Genomic DNA, 25,515 nt, shown 5'->3' on the forward strand with positions numbered 1-25,515 from the left:
ATCCTTGACTAGGGCAGGCATAAGTCTACTGCTGTAATCTTAAAACTACTATTTAATGAAACATTGGAGAGTCAGAGTGAATAAAAGGAGACGAGAAAAGTGCCCTTCCTAAGGAGTAGAAAATCAAGAATGTATTTGATTTTACAGGTATTTATTGAGTGCCTACTGTGTGCCAGGACAATACCAGCTACTGAGAATGCAAAGTTGAACCATGCAGTATGTGTCGAACCATGCAGTATGTGTCGAACAATGCATGGGATTCTGTTAGCCCTCAACGTCACCATCATCATCATCCCTTAAATTTGGTTCCTGCTGTCTGAAAGCTTACACTTTAGGGCTAAAAATATGGCTAAGACACTCTGAAAAATGGTTTGGAAGTTTCTGATAAAGTTAAACAAACATTTGCCACATAACCATCAATTTCATTTCTAGGTATTTAGCCAAGTGAAATAAAAACCTTTGTTCACACAAATACCTGTATGCAAATATTTATAGCAACTTTATTAATAATCTCCCCAAATAGAAACAATTCAAAAGTCCCTCAAATGGGGAATGGATGAACAAATATATTGCATACACACAATGAAATATTACTCAGCAAGAAAAGAGAAGAAAGTACTGAAACACACAACAGTGTGGCTGAATCTCAAATGCATGATGCTAAGCGAAAGCAGCCAGTCTCAAACGGTTTTATTTATATGACATCATAAGGCAAAATTATAAGGACAGAAAACAGAACAATGTTTGCAGGGACTGGGAGTGGGCATTAGGGCTGACTGCAATGGGTCCTTGGGGGAATTTTGTGGGTGGTAGGACTATTCTGTATCTTGATTTAATAGTAGTTACACACACATTTTAGGTGTGCAGTTGCAAAACTGCACACCTAAAATGCTCAATTTTACTGTATGCAAATTATATCTTAATTTCATATAGGTAGATAATTACAGGCACAGGTGGCATAACAACCTGGGTAGGGATTTGGGCTCTGCAATCAGTTTGGGTTAGGAAGTTCTGGCTGAGATTTGGAGAAGGTGAGCACCACACTCAGGTGCCCAGATGACAAAAGTGCTGGATAACACTATCACCAGGATTGCAAGAGAGAATGCAAGTAAAGTGCTTAATGAGGTAGTTGGCATATAACAAGCATCAGTTCACTTTTTTTCCCTTAGAAATAACAGTTCAATGGGTAAGTTCTTTGGTCTAAGAAAGGAGATTAAAGAGGGCTTCAGGGAGTCAGTACATATGATTTAGGCTCTTAAAGATGAGCAAAAGTCATGCAGGTTGGTGAGAAGTGGCATTAAGTGTTAGGAATGGCATTATGACAAGAGGGAACAGAATGTGCAAAAGCTTAAACAGACTGACATATTTGAGGACCTTCATACATGGGCATATCTGGAGCAGTAAGTTCAGGGGACAGAGGAAGGGGAGGGGGACAATGTGGATGATAATCTAGAGTTCAGCAGAATGGGATTGTGAAGGATCCAGTCAAGATTCTGTGCTTATAACAAGCTTTCAAATGATGCTGATACTGCTGCACTGATCATCTTTTGAGCAGCAAGGGCATAAAGGTGAAGAAAAGAAAATATTTCAGAAAGTAGGTAGTGGTCAATCACATTGAAGATGGGGAAGCCCTAAGTCAAGGTGAGGGCTGAAAAACTATCAACCTGTAGAGCCTCAGGATAAAAGCCACACTACAATGGTTGATGACTGCTGGCCAGGTGTGGGAAAGTGCTTATAAACACCTCTTTGGTGCCATTGACATTGAAAGGGAAGAGAGAGTGAGCTTGTTGGAGGGGGGAATTGGAGCTTTTAACATTAACCATTAGGATGAAAGACGTTTGAATATTTTAAAGAGCTAATGGGAAGGATCCTGTAAATAAGGGAGAGGTTGGAGGCACAAGGGAAGAACGGAATGACCTAAGAAGGGTAGAGTTGCCAGATGTACCGAATAAAAAGTTAAATTTGAATTTCAGAAAAACAACGAATAGTTTTTTAGTATAATTATGTCCCTGATCTCGCGGGGTGGCCTGTATTTTATCTGGCAACCCCCATATGGGAGATTCTTAGGCAAGAGGGTTATAGTCTTGGATGCCCTAGGAGTGGAGTCAAAGCTCCAAAGTCCTTCCCAGCTGTCACATTCCAAGACTCCAGAATGAATTCCCAGTTCTACCAGAACCGTTAACAAATGGAGAAACTGCTTTGAATTTTAGCTTTTGTCGCTTCCCCATTTTTCTCTAGGATGGCAAATGGGCAGGAAAATGCTGGATGAAAACCTGTGGAAAAGTTCTACTGTGGAAAATCAGCCCGTAAAAGAGCTTTCTGAACTGCCAACGGGCTCTGGATTGGGCGCACAGGACGGTGAGTCACAGGGCGCTTGGCCCCGATCCGACTCTGGACACCAACTCTACTCAACTCAAGGGCAGGCGGAGAGCTCGGGCCAAGGCTCCCGCAGGCGCCTGCGCTCTGCCGCGGCCCCGCCCTCCTCCAGGCTGACATCCGGGGCTCGGGCAGGGGCGTGTCCGGGGAAGAGGGGAGGGAGGCAGCGGAAAGGAAGGATGTCGTGGGAGGCTGGATAAACTGGGAGGGAGGCGAGGCGGGGCCGGGGCGGAGCAGGAGGCGTGACAGAGCGGGCGCACTGTCACGTGACGTGCGTGGCGACGTGTCGGCCATCTTGTGTTGTTGAGGCTGAGGACTGACTTGGATTCTGAGAGACTCCCTGTCCCGGACCGCAGGTAACCAGCGACTCCATCTCGCTCCCTTCCGCGGCTCCGCTCCGTGCCCCAGCTCTGCAGCCCCGCCTGGGCCTCCTGGGCCTGCCGCCCGCGCTCTCGTCCCCGCCGCTCCTGCCCGACCCAGCCCAGCCGCATGGACACCCACAGGCCGCCCGGCAGCCGCCGCGGCCGGCTCGGGCGTCAGGCGAGGGGACAGGTCAGGTGCGGGGCTGGAGGGAGCCTCCTCCCCGCCGGGGGGCATGCCGGACCCGGGCGCGTCTCGGCCGCCGAGCTGGAGAGCCCCCTCCGCCGGGGCCTGTTGGCATCGCAGGGGCAGGCGAGGAAGGGAAGAGGGTGGTGGGGTGGGCAGTGTCAGGCCGGCTTGCTTAGGGCCAGAGGGCTCGCCTTCCGCTACCTGCTTCTAGCCACCCGCCCAGCCTCGGGGTGCCCGGGGTAACAGCTGCTTCTGCTAGACAGCTGCTCCTGCCCGCGCTTCTCCCAACACCTGGCCTCTGGGAGATGCGCCCTTGCCTTCCTCACCGAGCATCTGCATTGGGGAGACTCCTTCCGTGGCGAGAGGACTGGGTCTGAACCAGGCCTGAAGCCAGGTGGAGCCATGATCAGAACCTGGGACGGAGGCTGGGAAAGTAGAACCCATGGCAGCTTTGGGACCCGAACGTTCACATCGGTTTAAAATGGGCATTAGCCTTAAGTGTCAGCAGTTATCCACGAAGCACTCAGAATATTTCAGTTTTGTGGCTGAAACATAAACCAAACAGCCAGGGAAGGGGGTATGAAAGCAGGTTGTATGACCGTGTTTGGGAAGCAGTAACGTTGCTTTGCATTTATCTGGCATTGTTTTTTGTTTGTTTTGTTTTCAAATCCTTTGACTGAAAGCCCTTAAGCACGCCTAATTTCTCTGTAACAAAGGTAAGTATTTCAGTTTAACTTGCAGGACATTGAGGAAGAGGCCAGAAACGTGGACAGTTTCTTATCCAGTGTACTTACCTTGGACTATAGGCAGTTTTGATTCCCAATGTGTATGCGGGGAAGATATTTTTTCCTTACATATTATTTCCTTTTTAGAGTCTAATGATTTCCTAGATTTAAAAAAATTGTCATCTTTTCTGAACATCGACTTTTCCTTCTAATATTTGCAACTCTGGCCTTTCAGAGTTTTGTCTATTTTGATGAGAACGCAAATACGTTCTCTCATTCATTGATGTTTTTATGTGTTCCTCTAGTTAGCAGCTTTCAGAGTACTCAAGCTGGAATATGTACTTGTCTGTTACATCAAATGTTGACATCAGTAGAGGACACTAGGAAAAAAAAATTAAAAGTGGCTTGTATCTAGAAAAATGTCAGTCCTTTTGGCATTTAATACTGGGGAATACACTGGTGATGGTAGTAACTCGCCAGAAAAGAAAGGGCTTCACAGTTTTTCTGTACTTGACAAAGCATTTTAGGATTTTGAGACCCAGGAAGGAGAAGGTATATGTGCTTCCATTCATTTATTCTTTCATTTGTGCATTTATTTATTTGAAAAATACTGAGACCCTACTACACTGTTGGATGCTGGGAGCCAAATAGTCCTGTTTCCATGGAGCTCATTTCTAGACAGCTAAATAAATACTTAGGTAAGATATATTGTGTAGTGTCAAGCGTTGTAGGGAAAAAAATGAGATGGGGAAATAGGATAATAGGGAGTTAGGGGAAGAGTTAATTTTAAGTAGTGTGCTCTGGGAAGGCCTTTGAAAAATCTAGTATTTGAGGAAAGATCTGACACAAGGAAAGGAGCTATTCCTGTAGCTCTAGGGAGGAGGAATGCTCCAGGAGAGGGAAGCCAGGGCAAAGACCCTGCGGCAGAAACTGAGGTGTGAGCAGATCATTTGTGGCTGGGAAGAGTATGGAGGCTAGCCTAACCAGAGAGGCACAATCCAGAGGGAGGTTAGTAGGAAATGTGTACCCAGCTCATTGACCCTAAGTTGAGTGGGGATATTCAGTTGTTCTGGAATCTTTTTCCATACCTCTTGGGACTCTTAGAAAGGAAAATCAGATTCTGGAAATTTGGGCCTGTATGCCCAACCCCTTTCCTCCACCGGACACCTCTCTGCATCAGTTTGGAAAAATTTCTGGTGCTCGTATAACATATCTCAGGAAGTTGTCATGAAACAGCTTTCTGAAAAGTAAAAGTTTTTAAATGAGATTGATGATAAACTGCCTAAGAGGATTTTTCAAAAGAAATTACTTTCGAAGAAGGAGATCTTTGGGATTATTTAGAATATTTGAAAATGTAGGGAAATAAATTTCCTTTGAAGTGTAGACACAGATCATTAAGGAGTATTACCTGGAAGAATTGTATTAACACATGTTGTTTTTAATGGTAAAGAATTCCCCTTAATGATTTATGTGTTGTCCAGCCGAGCTTTAAAGTCCTCAGGGACTCTTCCATTAATTTGTTAGTATATCCTTTATAGCATTTTACATGTGTAGAACTTTTTGTGTTGTTTTTTATTCCTGCACTTTGACCTTTCAGACTAGTTTTTCAACTAATTTTGTACTTTTTCTTTGGAAAAGAATTTTGATTTTTTTTCAGCTCGTCTCCATATTCTTATTCCTGAGCTTTCATAAATGTCCTGTTTTAATTCACCTGAGGAATTTAATGTTTTGATTTTGAAATGTTTTTGTTGGTGAATTGTATATATGAAAAATAATTTGTTTTAGTTTGCCTGAAAATCAGGAGAAGATAGGAATTCAGGGTGTGAGTGGAGCTCCCTGGCTAAGGGGGGATATAGTGATGATAATAATGAGATAGTGTTTTAACAAATTGCCTTTCTCCCTCTTGTTCCTTTGTTGAGTTTTTGAAATGACAGTTCCAAATTATAACGTCTTTGATGTCATATCAGCTCATTTGTTCTCATGACTCTGCATTTTAATACTCCACATGTCTATTCTCTTTTTGTTGACCTTCACACTGGAAGACCACACTATTGATAGTGATTGCTATCTGGGAAAGCCTTTTTGGGTGAAAGATTATTACCATCCATATTATCCTTGTCCTTCTAAAGGATCTTTGATTTGTGCCATTTTTGAAGACTGACTTCATTTGCAGTTCTCTATTAGCCCCTAATGACTAAATTTTCAGTACTTTCTGTTTTATTCTGTTTCTTATAGATTTTAGTGGGACCGGTGTCATTAGGTTGAATCTACAGCCTATGTTGGTGTTAATCCAGTTATATTAGAGGCAAGTTCAATGTCTGTTTTCCTTCAGCAATTTGAATTGCCTTAACATTTGATCATTATTGTAAAACTCAACCCAAGTGTTTTTCCCCCCTTAACCCTCACTAGGATTTTATGGTGATCAAGTCCTAGGAATTCTATCCCTGAAGAATTACATGTCTTTAAAAATATGAGTAGATTTTTACTTCACTGACAAGCTTACTTACAGTTAGAATCCTGGTATTTATTGACCAGGTTAGCATTTTTTCACTTTTTTATGCTCTTAAGGTGACTGAGAAATACACTAAATTAATCATACAGGAATACAAAATGATACTTCTGCTGAATTGTTGATAATTTTATATGAGATTGAGGGAGAAGAGGGGAGAGATTTGAAAAACAAAAAGAATAGTCTCTTAAGTGGCCAAAGTTAATTTTATAAGAATCTCAAAATATTACATACTTCCCCACCTCAAGTAATTAAGGAACAACATTTTGTATTTTCTTGTCAACTAGAGTTTCATTGAACTTGAAATTTGTTTATACTTATAGGAGATATCCTAGAGCTTGTTCTGGTGAGTTAGACCCAGAGAAGAGTTTGTTTTATTGTCTAGTTCTCTCTTGCTTCTGTCTGCCCGTACAAAAAATAGAGTGCAATGGATGACGTTGGATGAGCTTTTGGACATTATAACGTGACTACTTTTTTGCAAAATTAAATCAAAGGTGAAAGTGGCTTTCTCAAGTCCTTTCTTACTGTTAGTAAAATTGTCAACTTTAATTTTTTTAAAAATTTTTTTGAGGGGGAAGGTAATCAGGTTGGTTTGTTTGTTTGTTTATTTTAATGGAGGTACTGGTTGTTGAACCCAGGACCTTGTGCATGCTAGGCATGTGCTCTACCACTGAGCTATACCCTCCCCCTAACTTTAATTTTTAATGATTGTTTTTTGACTCTTAAGTAGCAGCATTCAAAGCATCATTTGATTTTAGCTTAGAAACCACTTGAAGCTGTTCAGTCCACTCCTTGTCGGTTGGAATATCACCATATTGTGGATTTTAAAGATTCTGCCTCATCAGAGCATTAAAAAGAGTTTGTGATTTTGCAACTGAAAGCACATCTGGAGCTTTGCTCCTTGGACATTTTGCAGCAGTTATACTTCTTGGGCTCACTGATTATTTGCATAGGGTACATACTGTATTGCTGTGTTCCTGGCTGTCATTTTTCTATCAGATACGTTAAAAAAGTTAATACCAAATCCCTATAATGTAGTTTTGAATGAAAACCCCAAACAATCATTTCCTGAAACCCTAATAGTGCTCATTTGTTGGGTTCATCAGAATCATTTAGAACTTTGGTTAAAAAAAATACATTTTTCGGTCCCATTCTAAAGCTTCTGAGAGAGACTCTTTAGTTGTTAGGACAGGGAATCTAGATTATAAGCAAAACCAGGTGATTCTAATATTTTAACCCAGTTTGAAGTCCATTTCCTGTAAAACATAATAAAAATATGTTTTTAAAATTTCCTAAGAAATCGCTGAGTTACTCACTTTAATACTTTTATTACTTACAGTGTTAAAGGACCTGAACAAAATCTGCTCAAACCTCCTGCTGTGAACCAGCAGAACTTTTGAACAGGTGAGTGTTGAAGGGAAGCACAAAACTGGGGTTTAAGCAAACAGATGATTTTTGCTCTTAAGGCTTTGGTTATTTTTGTCCTGTTATTTCTCCTGAAGTTATAGGCAGTGAATAAAAACAACTTTTCTGGTACTGCTCAGATCCCTTATGAACCGTAAGAATAATCATACTCTTTTCTGCATTGATCCTGGTGTGAATTTGTGTCTTAAATTGTCATAATGATTTTTTGATGGCATGAAACAGGAAGAGGAGTGCTTTGGGGGGAGCGGTAAGGAGGTATCTTATGGAACCCAAGCAGTTGGCTTCATGAAGGACATAAACCAGAAATTGGGAAGCAGTCAGGAGACAAAGTAGTTGAGAGAGCACTTTTCTCCTTGCTTGCAAATAGGTGTCATCTCTTGTCTCTTTATCTTGCTTTAGTTGTCTTTCCACACTCTGGCCTTTTCTGCTTTAACAGACATAGAGGAAAATTGCCACTTGATTCCTTGAGCCACATATAAAATCAGGCTCTAGTGCCACTAGCCAACTGGTTAGTAGCTCAGTGTCCCCATTTCAAATTCCTGGGAGGGGAAAATTTGATTGGTTGGACTTGGTCCAGATCTCTGTCATTGGTCTGATTAGTATGTCCATGGGGTGGGGTTCTTAAAAGGTCCCACTCCTAAGAATGGGGTTAGGTCTCAGAAAATGGAGTGTTGCATACTCTAGGCAGAATCCCACAGAAGCTTCTAGATTGTTTTCCTTTTCCTAGAAAAATTTCCTGTGTATAGCTTGGCAGTTTCAATTTATGTGTCCTGAATGAAGAGTTAAAATATATGCATGTCTTTTGGTGAATGAGACATAGTAGTTCTCACCAAGCATTCCTGGAGCTTCCTAGTGCAGTGTTTTAACAAAAGTTCTTGATTTGGGTTCAGAGGAGCATCTGGGATAAAGGTTCAGCAAATGAACATAAGCAAGTGAGAAGCTTAGTTTGTGGAAAAATTCATTAGTTATTTTTTATTGATTGCTTTTATAAATTTTAATTTCTGCATACTTTTTACAGTATTAAGTAACACTTGAGTATGAGGAAGCCATAGAGAATTTGAGGGGTGGGACTTCTGTTTTTGTTTTTGATTTTTGGTTTTTTTTCGGTTAGGGGAGATGATTAGGTTTATTTTATTTATTTCTTTATTTTAACAGGGGCACTAGGGATTGAACCTAGCACCTAGTACATGCTAAGCACACACTCTACTGCTGAGCTGTACCCTCCCCAAGGGTAGGACTTTTATGTGGGAATCTATATTCATATTCTTTGAGTGGCAGCAGGGACTTTCACTTTTGGGAAAGGATCAGGGAGACAGTATAAACTTGTGTTAACATATTTTTGTATATACAGTTATTATGTAGTACTGAAGTAAACTTTTTTTAATGGAGCATTTTGATACCCTATTTGTTTTTGCTTGTAGCTTGTACGTACTTGGTGACATCGAATTGCTAACATAATTTTTATTATTTAAATCGTATGTTAGTGTATTAGTATGTTGAGACTTTGATGCAAAGCATAGGGATTACTAACACAAGTGATCTGTTATAGAGTGAGGTGTCGAATGACAGACTGCACATGTGACTTCCTATGATACTTTTTTTTTCAGCCAAGGTTTCTTTAGCAGATTGCAGCTGAATTCATTTTTAAGGTGGAAGAGTCCTTTCTCATATTACACATTTTCTTTAATCTGAATGTTGAGGTAAGGCATATTCAGGGCTTTGTGAGGTTTTAAAAGGTTTCCACATAATGTGTGTAAAACTTTCACAGGCTCTGGGGACCCTTCCCTGGAAAAGATTGACTTGTAGCGAGATTATCACACGATGTGGTAATGTGTATGGCATTGTGAATTCTCCTAGAATAGTTCACTCATTGCTAATTTTGTTGTTTCACCAAAAGGAGGAAAAGAAGAGAAACATTTACATATTGTTTAGAAGCAGTGGGGAGAATGACAGTAATTAGTAACAGCTTTTCTTGTAGTGGTATTGTGGCCACTATATTCTTTGGGAACAAAGCTTTTATTCAAGTTGTCCTGAACCTGGAGGAAGTCTTTGGAGCTCTGGCCTTTTCAGTTTTGGTCCTCTGGTAGCAGAGCCTGACAAAGAATTGGCAGAGATACTGTCTTGTTACTTCACAATTGGTAAATCGTGGCTCAAGCCTTGAAGGGATGGTCAAATCCAGGGGATTTCCTGGTTAGCCCCTTGGGAATTGAGGTGGTGGTGTCCATGTTGGCCCCGTAGTAACTGGATGGATATGAAGTCATCTTGCAAGATCAGTAAGTCAGAGTCTTAATTCTTCTTTAGTCTTTTATACTACTTCTGCCATTGTTAATGGAGTTTCTGGTAGTGTGTTATGAGAGTATATACTCTTCCCCAACCAGAGGGCTCACTATATTGCTTAATTGAGTGAGGCAAAGGAGTAGAAATTGGAGAATAGTGAAACAAACGGAGTGGGAAATTGGGGAAAGGAGAAAAAATGACTTCCACAAAATGAATTCCTCTGAAAATTGCCAGGAAATGGAGGGAACAAAAAGTAACCAAGCAGTATTAAGCACTATATAAATATATGAAGAAAAGCTTGTGGCCATTAAGCAGAAAAACGTGGGTTTAATTTGCTGTAGCTTTAGATAAGCAAGGTAACCTCTTTGAGCTTTATTTTCCTTACTTTATTTTTCTTTCCTTACTTTCACCAAGTATATCCCATAGTGATTTGGGAATTAAAAATCTAAAATGCCTGATACTGATGCCTGGGACATATTAAATAGGTCTTCAATGAATGGTAGCTTTTATGATTGTTATTAATATGTAAACAGATACATTTTGATTGTGAAATGTCATCTTTATAATTTTAATAGAGACCTCAGTGGGTTCTGTTTTTACATCTTTTGTCTTTTTTTTGTTTTGTTTTCAATCCAACAAATAACTGAATACTTGCTTTGTGCCAGGTGCTGGGCTAGCCAAAGTGGTGAGCGAAACACACAAGGTCCTATCTTCATGGGACTTCATGGGACTAGGGACCACACCCTAGTGGTAGAGGCTATCAGGAAATCATATAAGTGAATTTCAAAATGTGAAAAGTTTCTCTGTCCTTGGAAAAGACATTTTTTAAATCCTTGATACTTTTTGAATAAGTGTCACATTTTGGATCTTGGTGTTCTTGTTGTCAGTGATATTTTATGCCCCGTGATATGCTTTCCAGGGTATATATGTTTGTTTAAGTTAATTTATGTATATCTTTTGTCACTTTTTCCCTCTCTCTGTGAGATAGATGTTCTCAACTTTTTGATCTTAGGACTCCTTTACTTTTCCTTTACTAAGTTTGAGGACCCCAAAGAGCTTTTGGTTTTTCAATTATGTCTGTCTTTATCATATTGAGAAATTTAATACTTATTAATTTATTTAAAAATAGCAATAGTTTCTTTACATGTTAAATATAGTTTTAATGAAAATATAGTTTTAATGAAAAATACTTATTTTCTAAAAAATTTGCTGAGAAACATGACATTGTTTTATCTTTTCACAAATAGCTTTTATGTGTTGCTTTATAGAAGGCAGCTGGATTCTTATAGCTGCTTCTGCATTCAGTCTGTTGCTATTATTACCTTAGTTGAATATATGAAGGAAGTTCATACAAAGATGTGTATGTAGTTGGAGAAGGGAGGAATATTTCAAGAGCTTTTTCAGATAATTGCAGATATCCTTCGATATTATACTAAAATTTGACAAGTAGTTTTTATACGTTAGTTGCACTGTGAAATCTGAATTTTATCAATGCACTTTTATACTCTTACACTAAAATCTATTGGTCTATCTTGTGTGTTGAATGGGTATTTTATATTATAGAGTATCAAAAAACACATTAATTGATATCACCACACATCAGAAAAGCCTTTACATCTTGGGAAAGTCTAAGTACTAGCAAACCTGTTAAGCTCATGGTAGTGAATAGAAGTTTTCTAAAATTTTAACTTTTGCTTGAAAGCTCAAGTTTTATAATTGGCAACAAGTAGTGTCAATTATTTTCCTGAAAGTAACAGTTTCACTTTGTTCGTTTTTGAAAGAAATGTCTGCTAAATACCCAGGTCTAGATAATTTTGTTTGTCAGCTCTTTCAAGTCAAAATGATGTTCCTTGAACAAAAGCAGCTAGTTGAGCTTGTAACTCAAAACAGTCGCCTAAGTCCCTTTCTTCAAGACTTTGATGTGCAGCAGGAGTGCTTTATGCACACTTCTTATTTCAACACATAGAATACTGAAAAGATGTGTACACAGGGATCAAGATTAATTAAATTAATAGTTTTCAGTGCTTTATCAAGGCATTCTTGAATAAACCTGGCTTTTTTTCTCTCTCATCAGTTTAGGGCACATGGCAGTGAAGAATACAGTGACTTCTAGTACAGTTGGGTGCCACTGATTTGAACGATGCTAAGATGCCAGCAGTTTTCTCCAGTGCAGTGAAAACTTACATCTTAGTATTAACAGTTGTGACATCTTGGATACTTTAAAAGAGTTTCAGAGAATTGCTGCTTTGGGGAGTAGAATTTTTTCCAGTGTTCTACTCATGTATATTACACTGACTTTTTAAAAAATGTTTCAAACAAGGAATTGTTTGAAATAGAAGCTAGAATAAACATATCACTGAGAATTGTTAGATTTCATTGAGAGTTTTTAATGCTTGGTAAATATAGATTTATTCATAAGTTGCAGTCAGTTATAAAATAGTCTTTTATAGTGGTCCCATAAAAATAGTCTTCTGCACCAGCATTGTCTAACAGAATTTTCTGCTACGATGGAAATGTCCTATAAATCTGAACTGTTAAAAACACTGTAGCCATTAGCCATACGTGACTCTTGAAATGTGGTTAGTGTGACAGAGGGAACTGCATTTTTTGAAATGTAAAAGGGGTTTACTTTTTTATTACAGCTCAAGTTCTCTTATTTTTTATAGTAGGCTTTATTTTTAAGAACAATTTTAGAGTCACAGAGAAATTGAGAAAATAGTTCAGAGAGCTCCCGTATATACCACACCCAGTTTCTGTCTTACATTACTGTTGTCCATTTATTACAATTAATTAACCAATATTACTTATTAACTAAGTCTATAGTTTATTCAGATTTCCTTAGTTTTCTCTAGTGTGTTTTTCTGTTCCAGGATCCTGTCCAGGACACCACATTACATTTAGTCATTTGTCCATAGGCTCCTCATGGCTGTGATAGTTTCTCAGACTTTGCTGTTTTTAGCAATATTGACAGTTTTGAGGATTACTGGTTAAGTGTTTTGTAGAACTCCTTTGTTGGAATTTGTCTGATGTTTTTCTCCTGATTATGGGTTATGGGTTTTTGAGAGAAAGTCCACAGAGGTACTAGAGTGCCGTTTTCACTACGTCATATGAAGAACGTGTACTGCCAACATGATTTATCAGTGTCAGTGCTGCCCTTGACAGTTGGTGGACTTTTATGCCTTGTCAGGTTTGTCCACTGTTAAGTTACTCTCCTCCCTCCTTGAGGACCTGAATTTTAAATTTTAATTAATTTAATTAATTAATTTAACTAGCCACATGTGGCTGATGGGTACTATATAAGATGGCACAATTCTAGACAGTGTTCCTCAATTTTAAATTTTATCCAGAACTTTATTTAACATCTATTTTAATAAATTTAAAGAAAGGCAATTTAACATAATATAAAGTGTTAGTCTTGGAATGCGTTGTTAGAAGGAGGCAGTCTACTTTCAGTAGGTTTAGTCTTTTCAAGATTAACTTTTTGAAATACAATTTATGTACAATACAATGCCTTCTTAAGTATACTCATTAAGTGTACATCTTGATGAGTTTTGACAAATGCATATACTTGTGTAACCATCACCACAATCAAGATATATAACATTTTCATCACGCCCCCACCCCCCAAGTTTCCTCCTGCTTTTTTGTAGTCATTTGCCCTTGCCCAATCCTGTTGATCTGTTTTTTGTGGCTATAGATAATTTTGCCTCTTCTACAGTTTTATATAAATGGAATTATTCAGTATGTATTCTTTTTGTGTCTGGCTTCATTTGCTCAGTGTAATATCTGTGATACATCCATGTTGCTGCATGTATCCATAATTTGTTTTTGTTAATGAGAATATTCCAAGGTATAGTCATTACAGTATTTATTTATTTGGGTTGTTCTTGGTTTGGGGTTGTTAGGAATAAAGCTGACCTTAGTTTCAATGGCAGTGGGTAGTGATTCAGATTGTGCTGGATTATTTATTACAGCAGGGTAAATTAGGAATTTAAATTCCTTTTAGGATGAGGAGAAAAGCCAACAGAGTATAATTTTTTTGAAGATATGTCATGAAAAGGGTAATTAATGTAGAAATAAATAGTATTTTGCAAAGTTTCATATATAATATGTGGTCCAAATAGATGTAGACAATTGTGACTTTGGATGATTTTCGGGAGCGCGGTGGAGGAGTTCTTTGTTAGTTCTTTAGGATAAATGTTAAGTAATGAAGTGAATAATGGAAGTGTAATTTTGCTTCATAAAGTTTTGTCATCAGTAGATGTGTTAACATCATATTTTAAAAATCATTTTTAAAAGTTTGCATGTTTAAAAATGAGACTTGGTATTGTCATACAGATGGGTGCAGAAGGAAAAAATGTTTTCTGCTGTAATAGATGGGAGGAGTGTGTCTTTTTATTTTTATGCCTTAAAATTATTTTTTAAACCAAATTAATGTTCCAAAGAATATTAAATTTTATGACATTTATGTTGGGGTTGTAAAAATGTTTCAAACAGGCAAGGCAAACACTTTGTGGGAATTAAAATATATTTTGTTATAAAAGTAATTGAATATTCAAGTTTTGAAAATAGAGAAAATCATTAATCCCACCTCATGCATATTTCTTTATTTCTATGTTCTCTTTTTTTTTTTGTGACATACAGTTGGCCCTCTATATCCATGGGTTCCATATTCTTGGATGTGGAGGGCTGATTGTAAAGGATTTGAGCATCCTTGGATTTTGGTATCTGCAGAGGGTCTTGGAACCAGTCCCCCTCGGGTGCTAAGGGACACTGTATGTATGATTATACTCTTGTGTGCAAGTATATTGTACCTGTATTTTGTTGAGTGACTGTGCTGCTTTTATAAGATAACTTCCAGTCTTTTATGATTATAAGGGATTTGGTATATGTGGTTCCCCTCTCATGTTTCAGTTTTTCCCTCTCATTGTTTTACTTAGCTTTTTTCTGATAAAAAAAATGCATTTTGAAGGCTGCATATTTTAGCCTAGTGATTACTTGCTTCATTTGAATTTGGACTTGTTTATGGTCTTAAAGAGTTGACAGATTTATTGATTTATAGATGTGTTAATTTCTGGTGTACAGCATAGTGATTCATTTATGTGTATGTGTGTATATATATATTCCTTTTTGTATTCTTTTTCATTATAGGCCATTATAAGGCATTGGATATAGTTCCCTGTGCTATACAGTAGGACATTGTTGTTTATCTATTTTATATATAGTAGTTAGTACCTATAAATCCTAAATCCCAAACTCCCAATTTATCCCTCCCCACCTCCTTTTCCTCCTGGTAACCGTAAGTTTGTTTTCTATATCTGTGAGTCTGTCTCTATTTTGTAAATAAGATCATTTGTGTCCTTTCTTCCCCGCTAAGATTCCACATATAAGTGATATCATGTGGTGGTTTTCTTTCTCTTTCTGGCTTATCTTAGTATGACAATCCCAACGTCCATCCATGTTGCTGCAGATGGCATTATTTTATTCTTTTTTATGGCTCAGTAGTATTTCATTGTGTAGATGTCACAACTTCTTAAAATATTTTTAATTGTACTGTTTTTTTTCACCGTAGCTAAACCATTTATGGTTTATTTTTTCCTTTTTAAAATTGAGGTATAAAATATAGCAAATATGTGCACAAATCTGAAGTATATAGTTGGGAAAATTTTTACATGTGTATATAGTTTTGTAATCACCATCTAAAACAAGATAGTGAACATTTCCAGCACCCCAAAAGGTTCCCTCTTCTTCCCAGTAAGTACTTACTTCCATGGTGAGCAATTTCCTGACACATGTTAAAATTGATTATTTTGCTTATTGAACGTCATAAAAGGAATCATACAGTATATATTCTTTGGTGGCTGGCTTCTTTTGCTGAACACAGTGTCTGAGATTCATACAATATTGCTACAAATATCAGTAGTTGGTTCTTTTTTATTGGTGAGTATTTTGTTGTATAAATATATTATACTTTAAACAATTTTTAAACTTTGAAATAATTTGAAAGTTACAGAAAAGTTGCAAAAATTAAACTTTCCTTGTGTCCTTCACCTGGTTGGGTCACCAGTTTTTAAATATTTTCTCATATTTGCTTTATCCTTCATTTTCTTTTTTCTTTCTCCATATATGCAAGTATATATGTATGTAGTTTTTTTTTTTTTCCTCTTGAGAGTCCATTACAGACCTCGTGCTCCTTTCTCCCAAACATTTCAGTGTTATTTTTTAAGAATGAGAACATTTTCCTACACAATCACAGTAAAAATTTCAGAATCATAAAAAAGTAACATTGATAAAATACTATTGTGTATATAACTTCTTTTCAAATTAATTGATTGTCTCTTTAATGTCTTTTAGCTTATTTTTCGCTAGTTCAGGTTGGAATTAAGAATCATACCTCTTTTTAGTCTCCCTTAATCTGGGATGTTTCTTTAGCCTTACTTTGTCTTTTATGACATTGATACTTTTGGAAAGTATGGTTGATTGATTTTATGTCTATCAATTTGGGCTTGTCTGGTTTTTTTTTTCAAGATTAATTTCAGTTTATGCATTATTGTCAGGAATGTAACGTAAGTGATGTTGTGTCCTTCCCAGTGTAACACATCAGGAGGCACATGGTGTCAACTAGTCTCGTTATTAATGATGTTAATAACTCAGTAACAGCCAGATGGAAGAGATGCATAGGGCAAGGTGTGTGCGAAGAGGTGCGAGCTTCACAGTTTTTCTGGTGTGCCATTCTTTCTACACCTTCATATGTTCACCAGCCTTGAAGCTCCACTACATTTATGTATTAATCTGTTGATGGACATTTGTGTTGGAAAACATAATAGCCAAATGTCAGGTTTTGGTAGTTATGAATAAAACTACTATGAATGTCTTACACTCATCTTTTGGTAGGCATTTTCCTTGAGTGTATGTCTAGCAGTGGATTGTGGGATTGCCAGGTAGATGTATATTTAGATTTAATAGAGTCTGCCAAACTGTTTTTTGAAGTGATTGAACTAATTTTCAGGAATGGAGTCACTAATTTTGTGTTATCTTAATCCAGATCTGGCTAAGGTAAAAATAACTGGTTGCTGGAATGGACACAGAACTGTTTATTTACTTGGTACATGTGAAGAATGCTAGGGAAGTAGCTCTTTTTCTGCTGTTATGAAAATGGAGGTTGGGAAGATGGCAGATTCAGGTTTTTTGGTGTTCATTCTGTTAGTCTTTTGGCCATCTGTGCATAGTACTGGCTGGACTTCATCCCAGATTTGCCAGTTTTTTTCCAGGTAATTTTTACATACCCAGGAAATGGAGGTTTGCAGTAGCAGATTATTTTTGTAATAAAGATTGAGGGTATTTCAGAGTATATGTTTTGAATTGTTAGTAGAATAGTAATAGCTAATCAATATATCAAGACTTCTCCTGGGAAGCTGTATCAGGCAACACTTTCAGAGTAGAACATTAGCCATTGTGCCAGATTTTGCTTTTACTTTGGTTTCTCCTGGCTGTGTTTGTTCAGACAACTTACTATGTAGATCTGCAGCTCCCTCATGTTGATAGTGATTGTGCCCAGAAGTCATCTGGCTTCTCAACACTGTTCCAGGTTGTGAGAAAATGATAAAGTCTCTGAGAGGCTGTGTTTTTTTGTTGTTGTTGTTGTTGTTGTTGTTGTTGTCGTTGTTGTTGTAAACCCAGCAATAAGAGACTAGGTTGATTTCTTTCTCTTCACCTTTGAACGTGTACTCACATGCACACAGTGATAGATGAGGTCCCAAAGAGCTGAGGAAGTCAGGAAAACTAGAAAAATATACAGAGGAAAAGAAAAATAATTATATACTAGTAATCAGAGATAAAATAATTGCTAGTGAGGACTGATTTAGCTTAGAGTTTTTAAGAAGTTGACAAAAAGGCAGATTAAATAGCATTCATTGTCAAGTATAGAATCCAGTTTATAGAATACCAGCTTCCTGATATTAATTGCAGGAGAAATGTATTACTTGAATTCATTTATAAGGAATTTTGAATAGTGGACAAGGTTTGAAATAGTGATTATGTAGAAATACTCTCTTAGCTATTTTAAAGTCATCTCTCTTTAAAAATTGGGGGTAGACCTCAGGTCTTTATCCCTAGAATTGGAGTAGCCAAAGGAGAGTGGAGAGGCCAGTGGAGAGGTGAGAGCTTTATTACCTCTCCATGTTTTAACCTGTACACAGGATGTTTTTCAGTATTGTTAAGGTAACTGCAGCCCATCTTGCCCTGATAATGTTACCTTCCCTTCACCCCTCTGAGGTCATCAGTACTGTGGTCCTGCACAGCGGTAGGTGCATCAGCAGGCACCATCAGGATCTTCATCCTCTTCCATTTACATGCCTGTTCTGTTTCTTTACTAGGATGACCATTCAAGCTGAAATACTCCTTTTGTCTCTATGTAATTATGAATACCCCTTTCACACAAACATTCTGGTTTAGGTGATAGATTATATGTAGTCACCTTAGCCATTATTCATCCTTCTTTGTGCAAAATCCTTTTTCCTCTGAAGTTCGTACTGTCTGGCAGTACAGCTGTTCCCTCGTTATCATCAGATATGTAGTCTGTGGGATGACCCATCCAATCTTCCCAAATTCCTGGTTTCTTGACTTAACTCCATCTCTAATTTTTTTTAGTACTTTTTTTTATATTCCTAATATACCTGCTTTTTTGGCATTACCAACATATCAAATTTGTAAACTCTCTTCTGTTTTTATTTCCTTCCCCATTGTGCCTAAATCATACTTGCTAGCACCCTCCACTTTGCCCTCTTATTCTTCCACTTACTGTGTGGATAAAATCTTAACCCTGGTCCAGTCCTGTTGTCACTCTCTGCCACGTACCCAGGCTGCTAAGTTCGAGAAAGAAGCTCACAGCCATGCAGATAGGTGCCTCCTCCATCTTGATTGGACCTTCAGAACTGCAGTGTGGTGTCCTGGATTAGATCCTGGAACAGAACGAGGACATTGTTGGCAAAACTGGTGAAATCTGAATAAACTCCAGTTTAGTTGATAGTGATGTACCAATGTCGGTTTCTTAGTTTTGACAAAATACTGTGGTAATGTAAGTTGTTTATATTAGAGGGAACTTTCTGTAATAGCTTTGTAACATTTCTATAAATCCGTAATTATCCCTAAGTAAAGTTTGTTAAAAAATACTGCTGTAGATCACACCAGCTAGCATTGCTTCATTCTCCTCAAACCTTACTCTGTCATCTAGTCTGTCATTTGCCTACTTACCTGAGAAAATTGAGGCCATCAAATATGAATTCCCTGCAACTTACTGTCCTCCTCTCCCCCCAAAAAACCCCACAAAAATAAGCTTGGAGGTGTCCTAAGCCATTTGAGTATACTTTGCTCCTGTCACAGGTGGAAGGGCATAACGTTTTTTCCCCCATTTGTTCTCTGAAACCACATCCGCCCGGCTTTCTCAGACTTCACTTCTATCATATTTTTGCTGAATTGTTTCTTCTCTTTTTGATTCTACTAGTATTTTTCCAGTAGGATATTTTCATCTAAAATAAAAATGGAAATTTTCCTTCCACTCTACTTCATTTCTCTTCACCTTTCACAGCTAAGATTCTAGAAGAAGTTGGCTGCATTTGTAGTCTTCCCTTCCTCACCTCTCACCCCCTAAAGTCTGGCTCTGTCCCTCACCACACTTCACTCTTCAAGTCACCAGTGACTTCACTGTGGAAGCATATGAAGACTTTTCAGTGTTTCTCTTTTTTGACTTCAATATTTGAAACTTCGAAATTCCTCCATTACAAAAAAAATTTTTTTGTAAGTGCTAGCTTTGTTGTATACACATATTAGTAACCTACTAGGAAAAGAATTACTCATAATTCTGTCATTCAGAAGTAAATATTAACATCTGGGGGCATATCTGTATATACCAACTAAGAATATATTTTAAAATGTGGTGAATTTAATTATGTTCTCTGTATTCTCTAACCTTTCTTGATCACTTAACATATTGACATTTTTTTATGTCAGTGAATATAGTGATCATCACTGCCCTCTGTTCTCTACCCCTATGTACATCTGGTTTCCATGCTATCTGCTGGATTTCTAACACCCCTCCTTTATGTTTAGTTCTTGCTAATTCATTCTCCTCCTGGCATCCTGAATGATCTTTCTAAAGTTCAGATTTGATCTTGGACATTTTCTTGCCTGTATCTTCATGTATAGCCTTCCATTGCTCTTGAGATCTAAAATGCAAAAATTCTATGATATGGCCACGTGCTTTACCAAACTTCATTTTAGTTTTTTAGCCTTATTGAACAAATGGATAAGCTCTCAAAAGAACCTGACTCTTTCTCCTTTCTGTTTTAGATAAAGTGAATGAGGGGAAAGCTAGAGTCATAGAATCTGACTTTAGGTGAGAGGTTAGGGCTAGAGATACCTGACTACATGATCCTTTCTTCTTCTTTTCCTCCTCCAGTGTTTGCTAAGGCTTTATTCTTGTCCCTTGAGCTTGTCCCTTCTTGGTTTTTGCTTTGAGATAGTTTCATTCTGTTTTGGGTTACAATTCTGTAGATTTACTTCCAAGTCTGTGTCTCTCATCCTGACTCTACACTGGAGTTCATGGTCTGTATTACAGTCTTTTGGATGGCTCCTCAGGTGCTTCCCATTCATTTTGTCTAAAATGGTAGATGTACTTCCTCCTAAACTTGTTACTTTTCCATTTTCTCTTTCCTTTCAAGCTTTTCTATACAGATTGATAAAATAACCTGCCCCCAGTATTACATCCTCTAGATTCCATTCCATTTCTGCATCCTTTGTTTAGATTTTTCTTTCCAGAATGAGCAGTGCTTTTTCCACTTTGGGAAATATTTTATGGAGTAGGTATTTGAATGGATCCTTAGTTTTGTACAGGCCAGTGTAAGGGAAGGAAGATGGGCCTTCTGGGGTAAGGGAATGGCATGAGCCAGAAGGAGGAGAATGCAGTGGAGAGTAGAAAGTTATTTGGCTTTGAGTTTGGAGGTTAAACTGTGGGAGATTGAGTTAAAAAGGTGTGGATTGTCAGATTGTTGGGAACCTGAAAGGAGTTTTGACCATGCACAGTAGGTTTAATGACCCTTATAAAGAAGGGTGGACATGGCCAGAGCAGTGCTTTACTAAGTCTGATCTTGTTCAATGTGTGTAAGTAGAGGCTGCATCAGGGAAGCAGATTAGAAATTTTATTTCAGTAATCCAGACATGAGTTAACAAAGGTTTGGCTATAAAGAAAGGAGAATGTAGGAGGAATTGACCACATTTGAGACATAATGATTGGATATGAGGGATAGAGAAGAAGAAGGAGTTTCAGGTAACTCTGGGCTTTTGAGCCTGGGCAACAGTAAACTGTGAGAACAGTGGTACCTTGATCAGTTGTTGAGATGTTTATCGAGGAGGAGCAGGCTCCTGGAAATGCCACATAGGTCATGGAAGAAAAAGATAAAATCTAATTCACAGCAGGGATGGGGCCCCTCTCAAGGGGTGGTGTGCAGTTTAGAAATTTGTGGGAGAAGTTTACATTGCTGTTCTATAATAAACTCCTACTCCCTGCATGCTCCACGTTAAACTCCCTATGATTTCGTAGGCAGGGGTCTACCCAAAGTAGTAGAGAACACCATTGTAAATAAAATGAAGGTTCAAGACAATATCTAAACAGAATTTATAGTTAAGTAAACCATGGGTGCACTGAGGGAAGTTAGAAAAGAAGAGAAACTTGGGGGGAATGGTGATTAAATAGGAAGGGAATGAAGTTAGGAAAAATACATCAGTATAGTGCTGGACGTGGAGGAAAAAGAAGGAAACAGTTTCAAGAAAAGGCAGTCTAAAGAGACAGCTTGGTGGGAGCACCACCTTCAGTGTCTGGTTCAAATCCTGACTTACTGTAAAAATTCAGAGCTGTTTTCTATTGGGGACAGTTCTGAGAGTTGACAACATTTAGCTCAGTGGAGTTTAAATGGTGGCAAAGCCTGTGCTCGTTTTCAGTACCTCACTGCATCCTTAGAAAGTGCAATTGAGAAATAAGTCTTAGTTTCCATTCCAAATAATTTATAATTCGGAGACATTGTGTAAGACAATTCCTCCAGTATATATAAATAAATATATTAGAACTGGGCTCATTTAAATTGATTAGGAAACAGCAACCAGGGATGGGGAATTCAGAATTAGAAATTACAGTAATGTAAGTGTTTAGATTTCCTTAACAGTCATAACTCTTAGATTTCCTGCTTTAATTCATAAAGGAGAATGAACACAACACCATTCTAAGTAATGTAGGTCTCTTTAGCTGATAATTAAATTGCTTGGATTATTATTCTAAGTTCTTAAGAGCTCTCCAGAAAACTTTACGGTAGGAAGTAATCTTATGCAAACCATGTTGTAAATGGTAGTTAGGTCCTCAGCTCATGGCATTGAAAAAACTTTTGAGCCTTTAATGTTTCTGCAGTATGGTAGTTTGGCACTACCTAAAGGTTTATAGGTGGAATGAATGATAAAGAGGACTGGAACAGGATTTCCTTGCTTGTTCCTTAGGTGTTGCCTGAGTCCAGGGCTGCTCTGTAACTCAAGACCACTGCGTGCAGTTGGGCAGGTTCTGCACTACACAACTCTAGGGGTTCTGTTTGCATCCTTTGTGGCAATGGTGCCCTTGGAGTTTTTTATTTTTCGTGACCTGTGTAGCCTTGTGGTAGTAATTTAAAGGGAAAAAATATTAAATATGTAAGAATGATTTTAGTTTTCACTGATTTCATGTATCAAATAATTCAATTTTTGAGATTCACTTGCTTTATAAATTTAGTCTGGTACAAATCTTGCCTTGCTCTATTAATTCAGAGCTGTTTTCCAATGGTCGAAGTCCCATAGGGGTTTGAATATAAAACATTTGTCTAAGTGGGGTTTAAAATGGTGGTAAAAACACTCCTTCAAGATGTTTTGTGTTACAGTGAAATCTTACAGTTGATGTAGTCTCTGTAGGACTGTTTGTTAGCCACGTAGGTCCACATACTTTTTTAAAGCACACCATACTGATTTATGCTAAGTAAGGTCACACAGCTGATATGTAAGTATGATCCTTGTCTTCATTTACAGTGGGCACTTCACCTGGGGGCTGATTATCACTACCTTGACAACTTATTTCAGTTGGGATGTACCATAATTTAATTGAACCTAACATGCATCAATTAGGAGATTTTATGTAATGCATCGTTTTATGTATTACTAAGAGAGAAATCATACTGCAAGTAAACTTGCATCAGGGTTAAGAACATGGGATTCTTCCTGCAACCCACATGGTCGACATAGGGCCAGAAATACCTTCCAGGAGGAGAGCAGATAAATAGCTGATATGGACGTTAGCACATTTTTAGTTTGCCTTTTCTGCATTTTAGACCAATTTCTAGTTTGTTTTTAGATCTTTTAAACAGCAACAATCAGGGTGATGTGATATATCTTGGAGATATTTACAGTATAATGTTTATAGCATTTTCTGTTTTCTAGGCTCTGATATCCTTTTATCCCCAGCTTTATTGAGATATAATTGACATAGAACATTATGATGGTTTAAGGTGTAAGATGTGTTGATTTGATGCATTTATATATTGCAAAATCATTACCGCTATAGCATTAGCTAACACCTCCATGTCATCACATAATTACCATTCCTTTTTTGTGGCAACAATCAAGATCTACTCTCTTAGCAACTTTCAAGTATGTAATGTAGTATTACTAGTTGTAATCACCATGCTGTACATTAGATCCCCAGAATTTTGTACCATTGACCATTATCTCCCCATTTCTCTGACTCCCCAGCCCCTGGTAACCACCACTCTACTCTCAGTTTCTATGAGTTTGGCTTTTTATAAGTAATACAGTTTTTGACTTTCCCTGTCTTATTTCTCTTTAAGATCTGTTGTGTAAAAGTTGCTCTTGAAAAATCACTCATGTAATTGATTACCTTATTATTTTAACTTGATGGTCCAAGATAATTTTCAAAGAATCACTGGAGTGTACAGTGCTAAGCAGAAAGTGGGGAGAGTTGTGGCAGAAGCTGTGAGATAGGTAGAGGGGTCCTGATTTTAAGAATCTTTGCTATACCTCATGGTGATGGAAAAAGCCATTGCAAGGGAGTAACACAAATTAAAATGTAAATCTGTTATCCTTCATTCACTCCCCATTGCTTGAAGGCTAAAAAACGAAGTCCTTAATTTGGTTCCCAGTGGGAACCTGTCTGCTCCCACCTGTCTTACCAGCATCATCTTATACCATGCCTCCTTTCCCCATATAAACATAAAAAGATGATGAATTGGAATGTAAGGGTGGATTTGTTCATTTTCTTTGCCTGCTATATTGTTATAGAGATGAAAAGATCTCATTCTGGTGACTGGTTGAGAGGAGCATAAGCAAAACACACTCCCTAGCTATCCTTCCTGGGCTGGAATTCTGCATTTAATCTTGACCAACTATATGGAGATATTTTTCTCTTTAACAGGTTTTTCCACATATAAAAATCTATTGTAAACATACGGAAAAGAATGGCAGCGGAAACGCAGACACTGAACTTTGGGCCTGAATGGTGAGTTTTCAAAATCTCATCCTGCTGCCTGTTGGATGACTAGTATAGTAGTAAGGTATTTGTACAGGTGTTGGGAGTTTATAAAATGTGCATGTTTTTGAGACTTTCCTTTACGTGCCTAGTTGAAAATAATATACCAGCCTAGGAATAAATAATATTTGGTTAATAACTACTTTTATTTTCCTGTTCTGGTCTTGTAATGATAATTGATTTGAAACTCCCCACATTCCCACCACCCTAGCAAATTATTTAACTTTTGTTTGATGCTTTGTCTAGATGCATATTTAATGTTATATAATTGTGACTTTTTATGTGTATGTTTTCTGCTACAATGCTGTTTTGTGGATGCTATTCATAGACTCATTAAAAATAGTTTTTATTGCGTTATTATTTGAATTTTATTTTATTGATGGGCTAGGCAGGTGGTCCAGAATTACACTGGCTATAAACAGCCATATAGGATTGGGTTAGCATTTGCCATAATAACAATTAATCGACCTTTGAGTCTCTTACAGATATGTTTGGACCCCGAATATGGAATTCTCATGGAATTTTGAGATCCATCACATTATAGTGTGACTTTTTCCCCCTCTTCTTCCTTTTCCCCAAAGTTGATGATTGAAGATCCTCTCGTCAGTGGCATGAATAATGATAGTTCCTTTTTCCATTCAAACTTTGAAACAGAGGCAGTATTTAAGTATATAAATTGAAATAGTGTCTTAAACATTTTTGATTGTTCAGGTGGTGGTGGTTTGATAAATGACGCAGTAGTAACTCCCTATTTGAGGACTCTTCTTACCTTACCTTACAATATGGATTTCTTCTTATATGTAACTCCTAAATTTTCTTGGCCCTTATAGCTAGCATTTGGAGACTGAGGAGAAATCACTTTTTGAAGTTCTAAGAACTGATGCAACTTCTATACTTTGAGAGTTTATTTTGGAAATGTTGACCTAAGTAATTTTGCACCTGTTTTAGTTCTTATTTTATATTTTAAGGATAATTTTCTTAATTGTCAAATCAGTATATGCCTCTAGAAAAAGTAGAAATTATAAGTAATCCAGAAGAAGATATAA

General features: G+C 37.7%; 2 protein-coding genes across 5 annotated transcripts in view; both read left to right on the forward strand.

The window, feature by feature from the left end:
• Window positions 1–2,252: 2,252 nt before the first annotated feature.
• LOC116663799 (translation initiation factor IF-2-like) lies at window positions 2,253–3,638 on the forward strand. Its single transcript, XM_032480517.1, has 2 exons — window positions 2,253–2,361; window positions 2,733–3,638. The coding sequence occupies exons 1-2, from the start codon at window positions 2,259–2,261 to the stop codon at window positions 3,134–3,136; spliced, it is 507 nt and encodes a 168-aa protein (XP_032336408.1). The 5' UTR covers window positions 2,253–2,258; the 3' UTR covers window positions 3,137–3,638.
• GIGYF2 (GRB10 interacting GYF protein 2) overlaps window positions 2,642–25,515 on the forward strand; it is a 112,477-nt gene continuing 89,603 nt past the window's right edge. For 3 of the 4 annotated variants that reach the window (XM_032480511.1, XM_032480514.1, XM_032480515.1), the window contains exons 1-3: window positions 2,642–2,732; window positions 7,499–7,563; window positions 24,356–24,439. In XM_032480511.1, coding sequence (XP_032336402.1) covers window positions 24,399–24,439 — 41 coding nt within the window. In that variant the 5' untranslated portion in view covers window positions 2,642–2,732; window positions 7,499–7,563; window positions 24,356–24,398. Of the gene's footprint in view, window positions 2,733–5,885; window positions 5,956–7,498; window positions 7,564–24,355; window positions 24,440–25,515 lie in introns of those variants that run through there. The other variant, XM_032480512.1, reaches the window with a different exon arrangement.

The sequence above is a fragment of the Camelus ferus genome, chromosome 5, assembly GCF_009834535.1.
Source record: "Camelus ferus isolate YT-003-E chromosome 5, BCGSAC_Cfer_1.0, whole genome shotgun sequence".
Classification (NCBI taxonomy): Eukaryota; Metazoa; Chordata; class Mammalia; order Artiodactyla; family Camelidae; genus Camelus; species Camelus ferus.

Bases quoted from the DNA above. Each gene is read 5' to 3' on its own strand.
- LOC116663799 (XM_032480517.1), top strand. From the start codon at position 2,259: ATGCTGGATGAAAACCTGTGGAAAAGTTCTACTGTGGAAAATCAGCCC. The intron at 2,362-2,732 runs AGTCACAGGGCG...CCCGGACCGCAG, and splicing joins ATTGGGCGCACAGGACGGTG to GTAACCAGCGACTCCATCTC.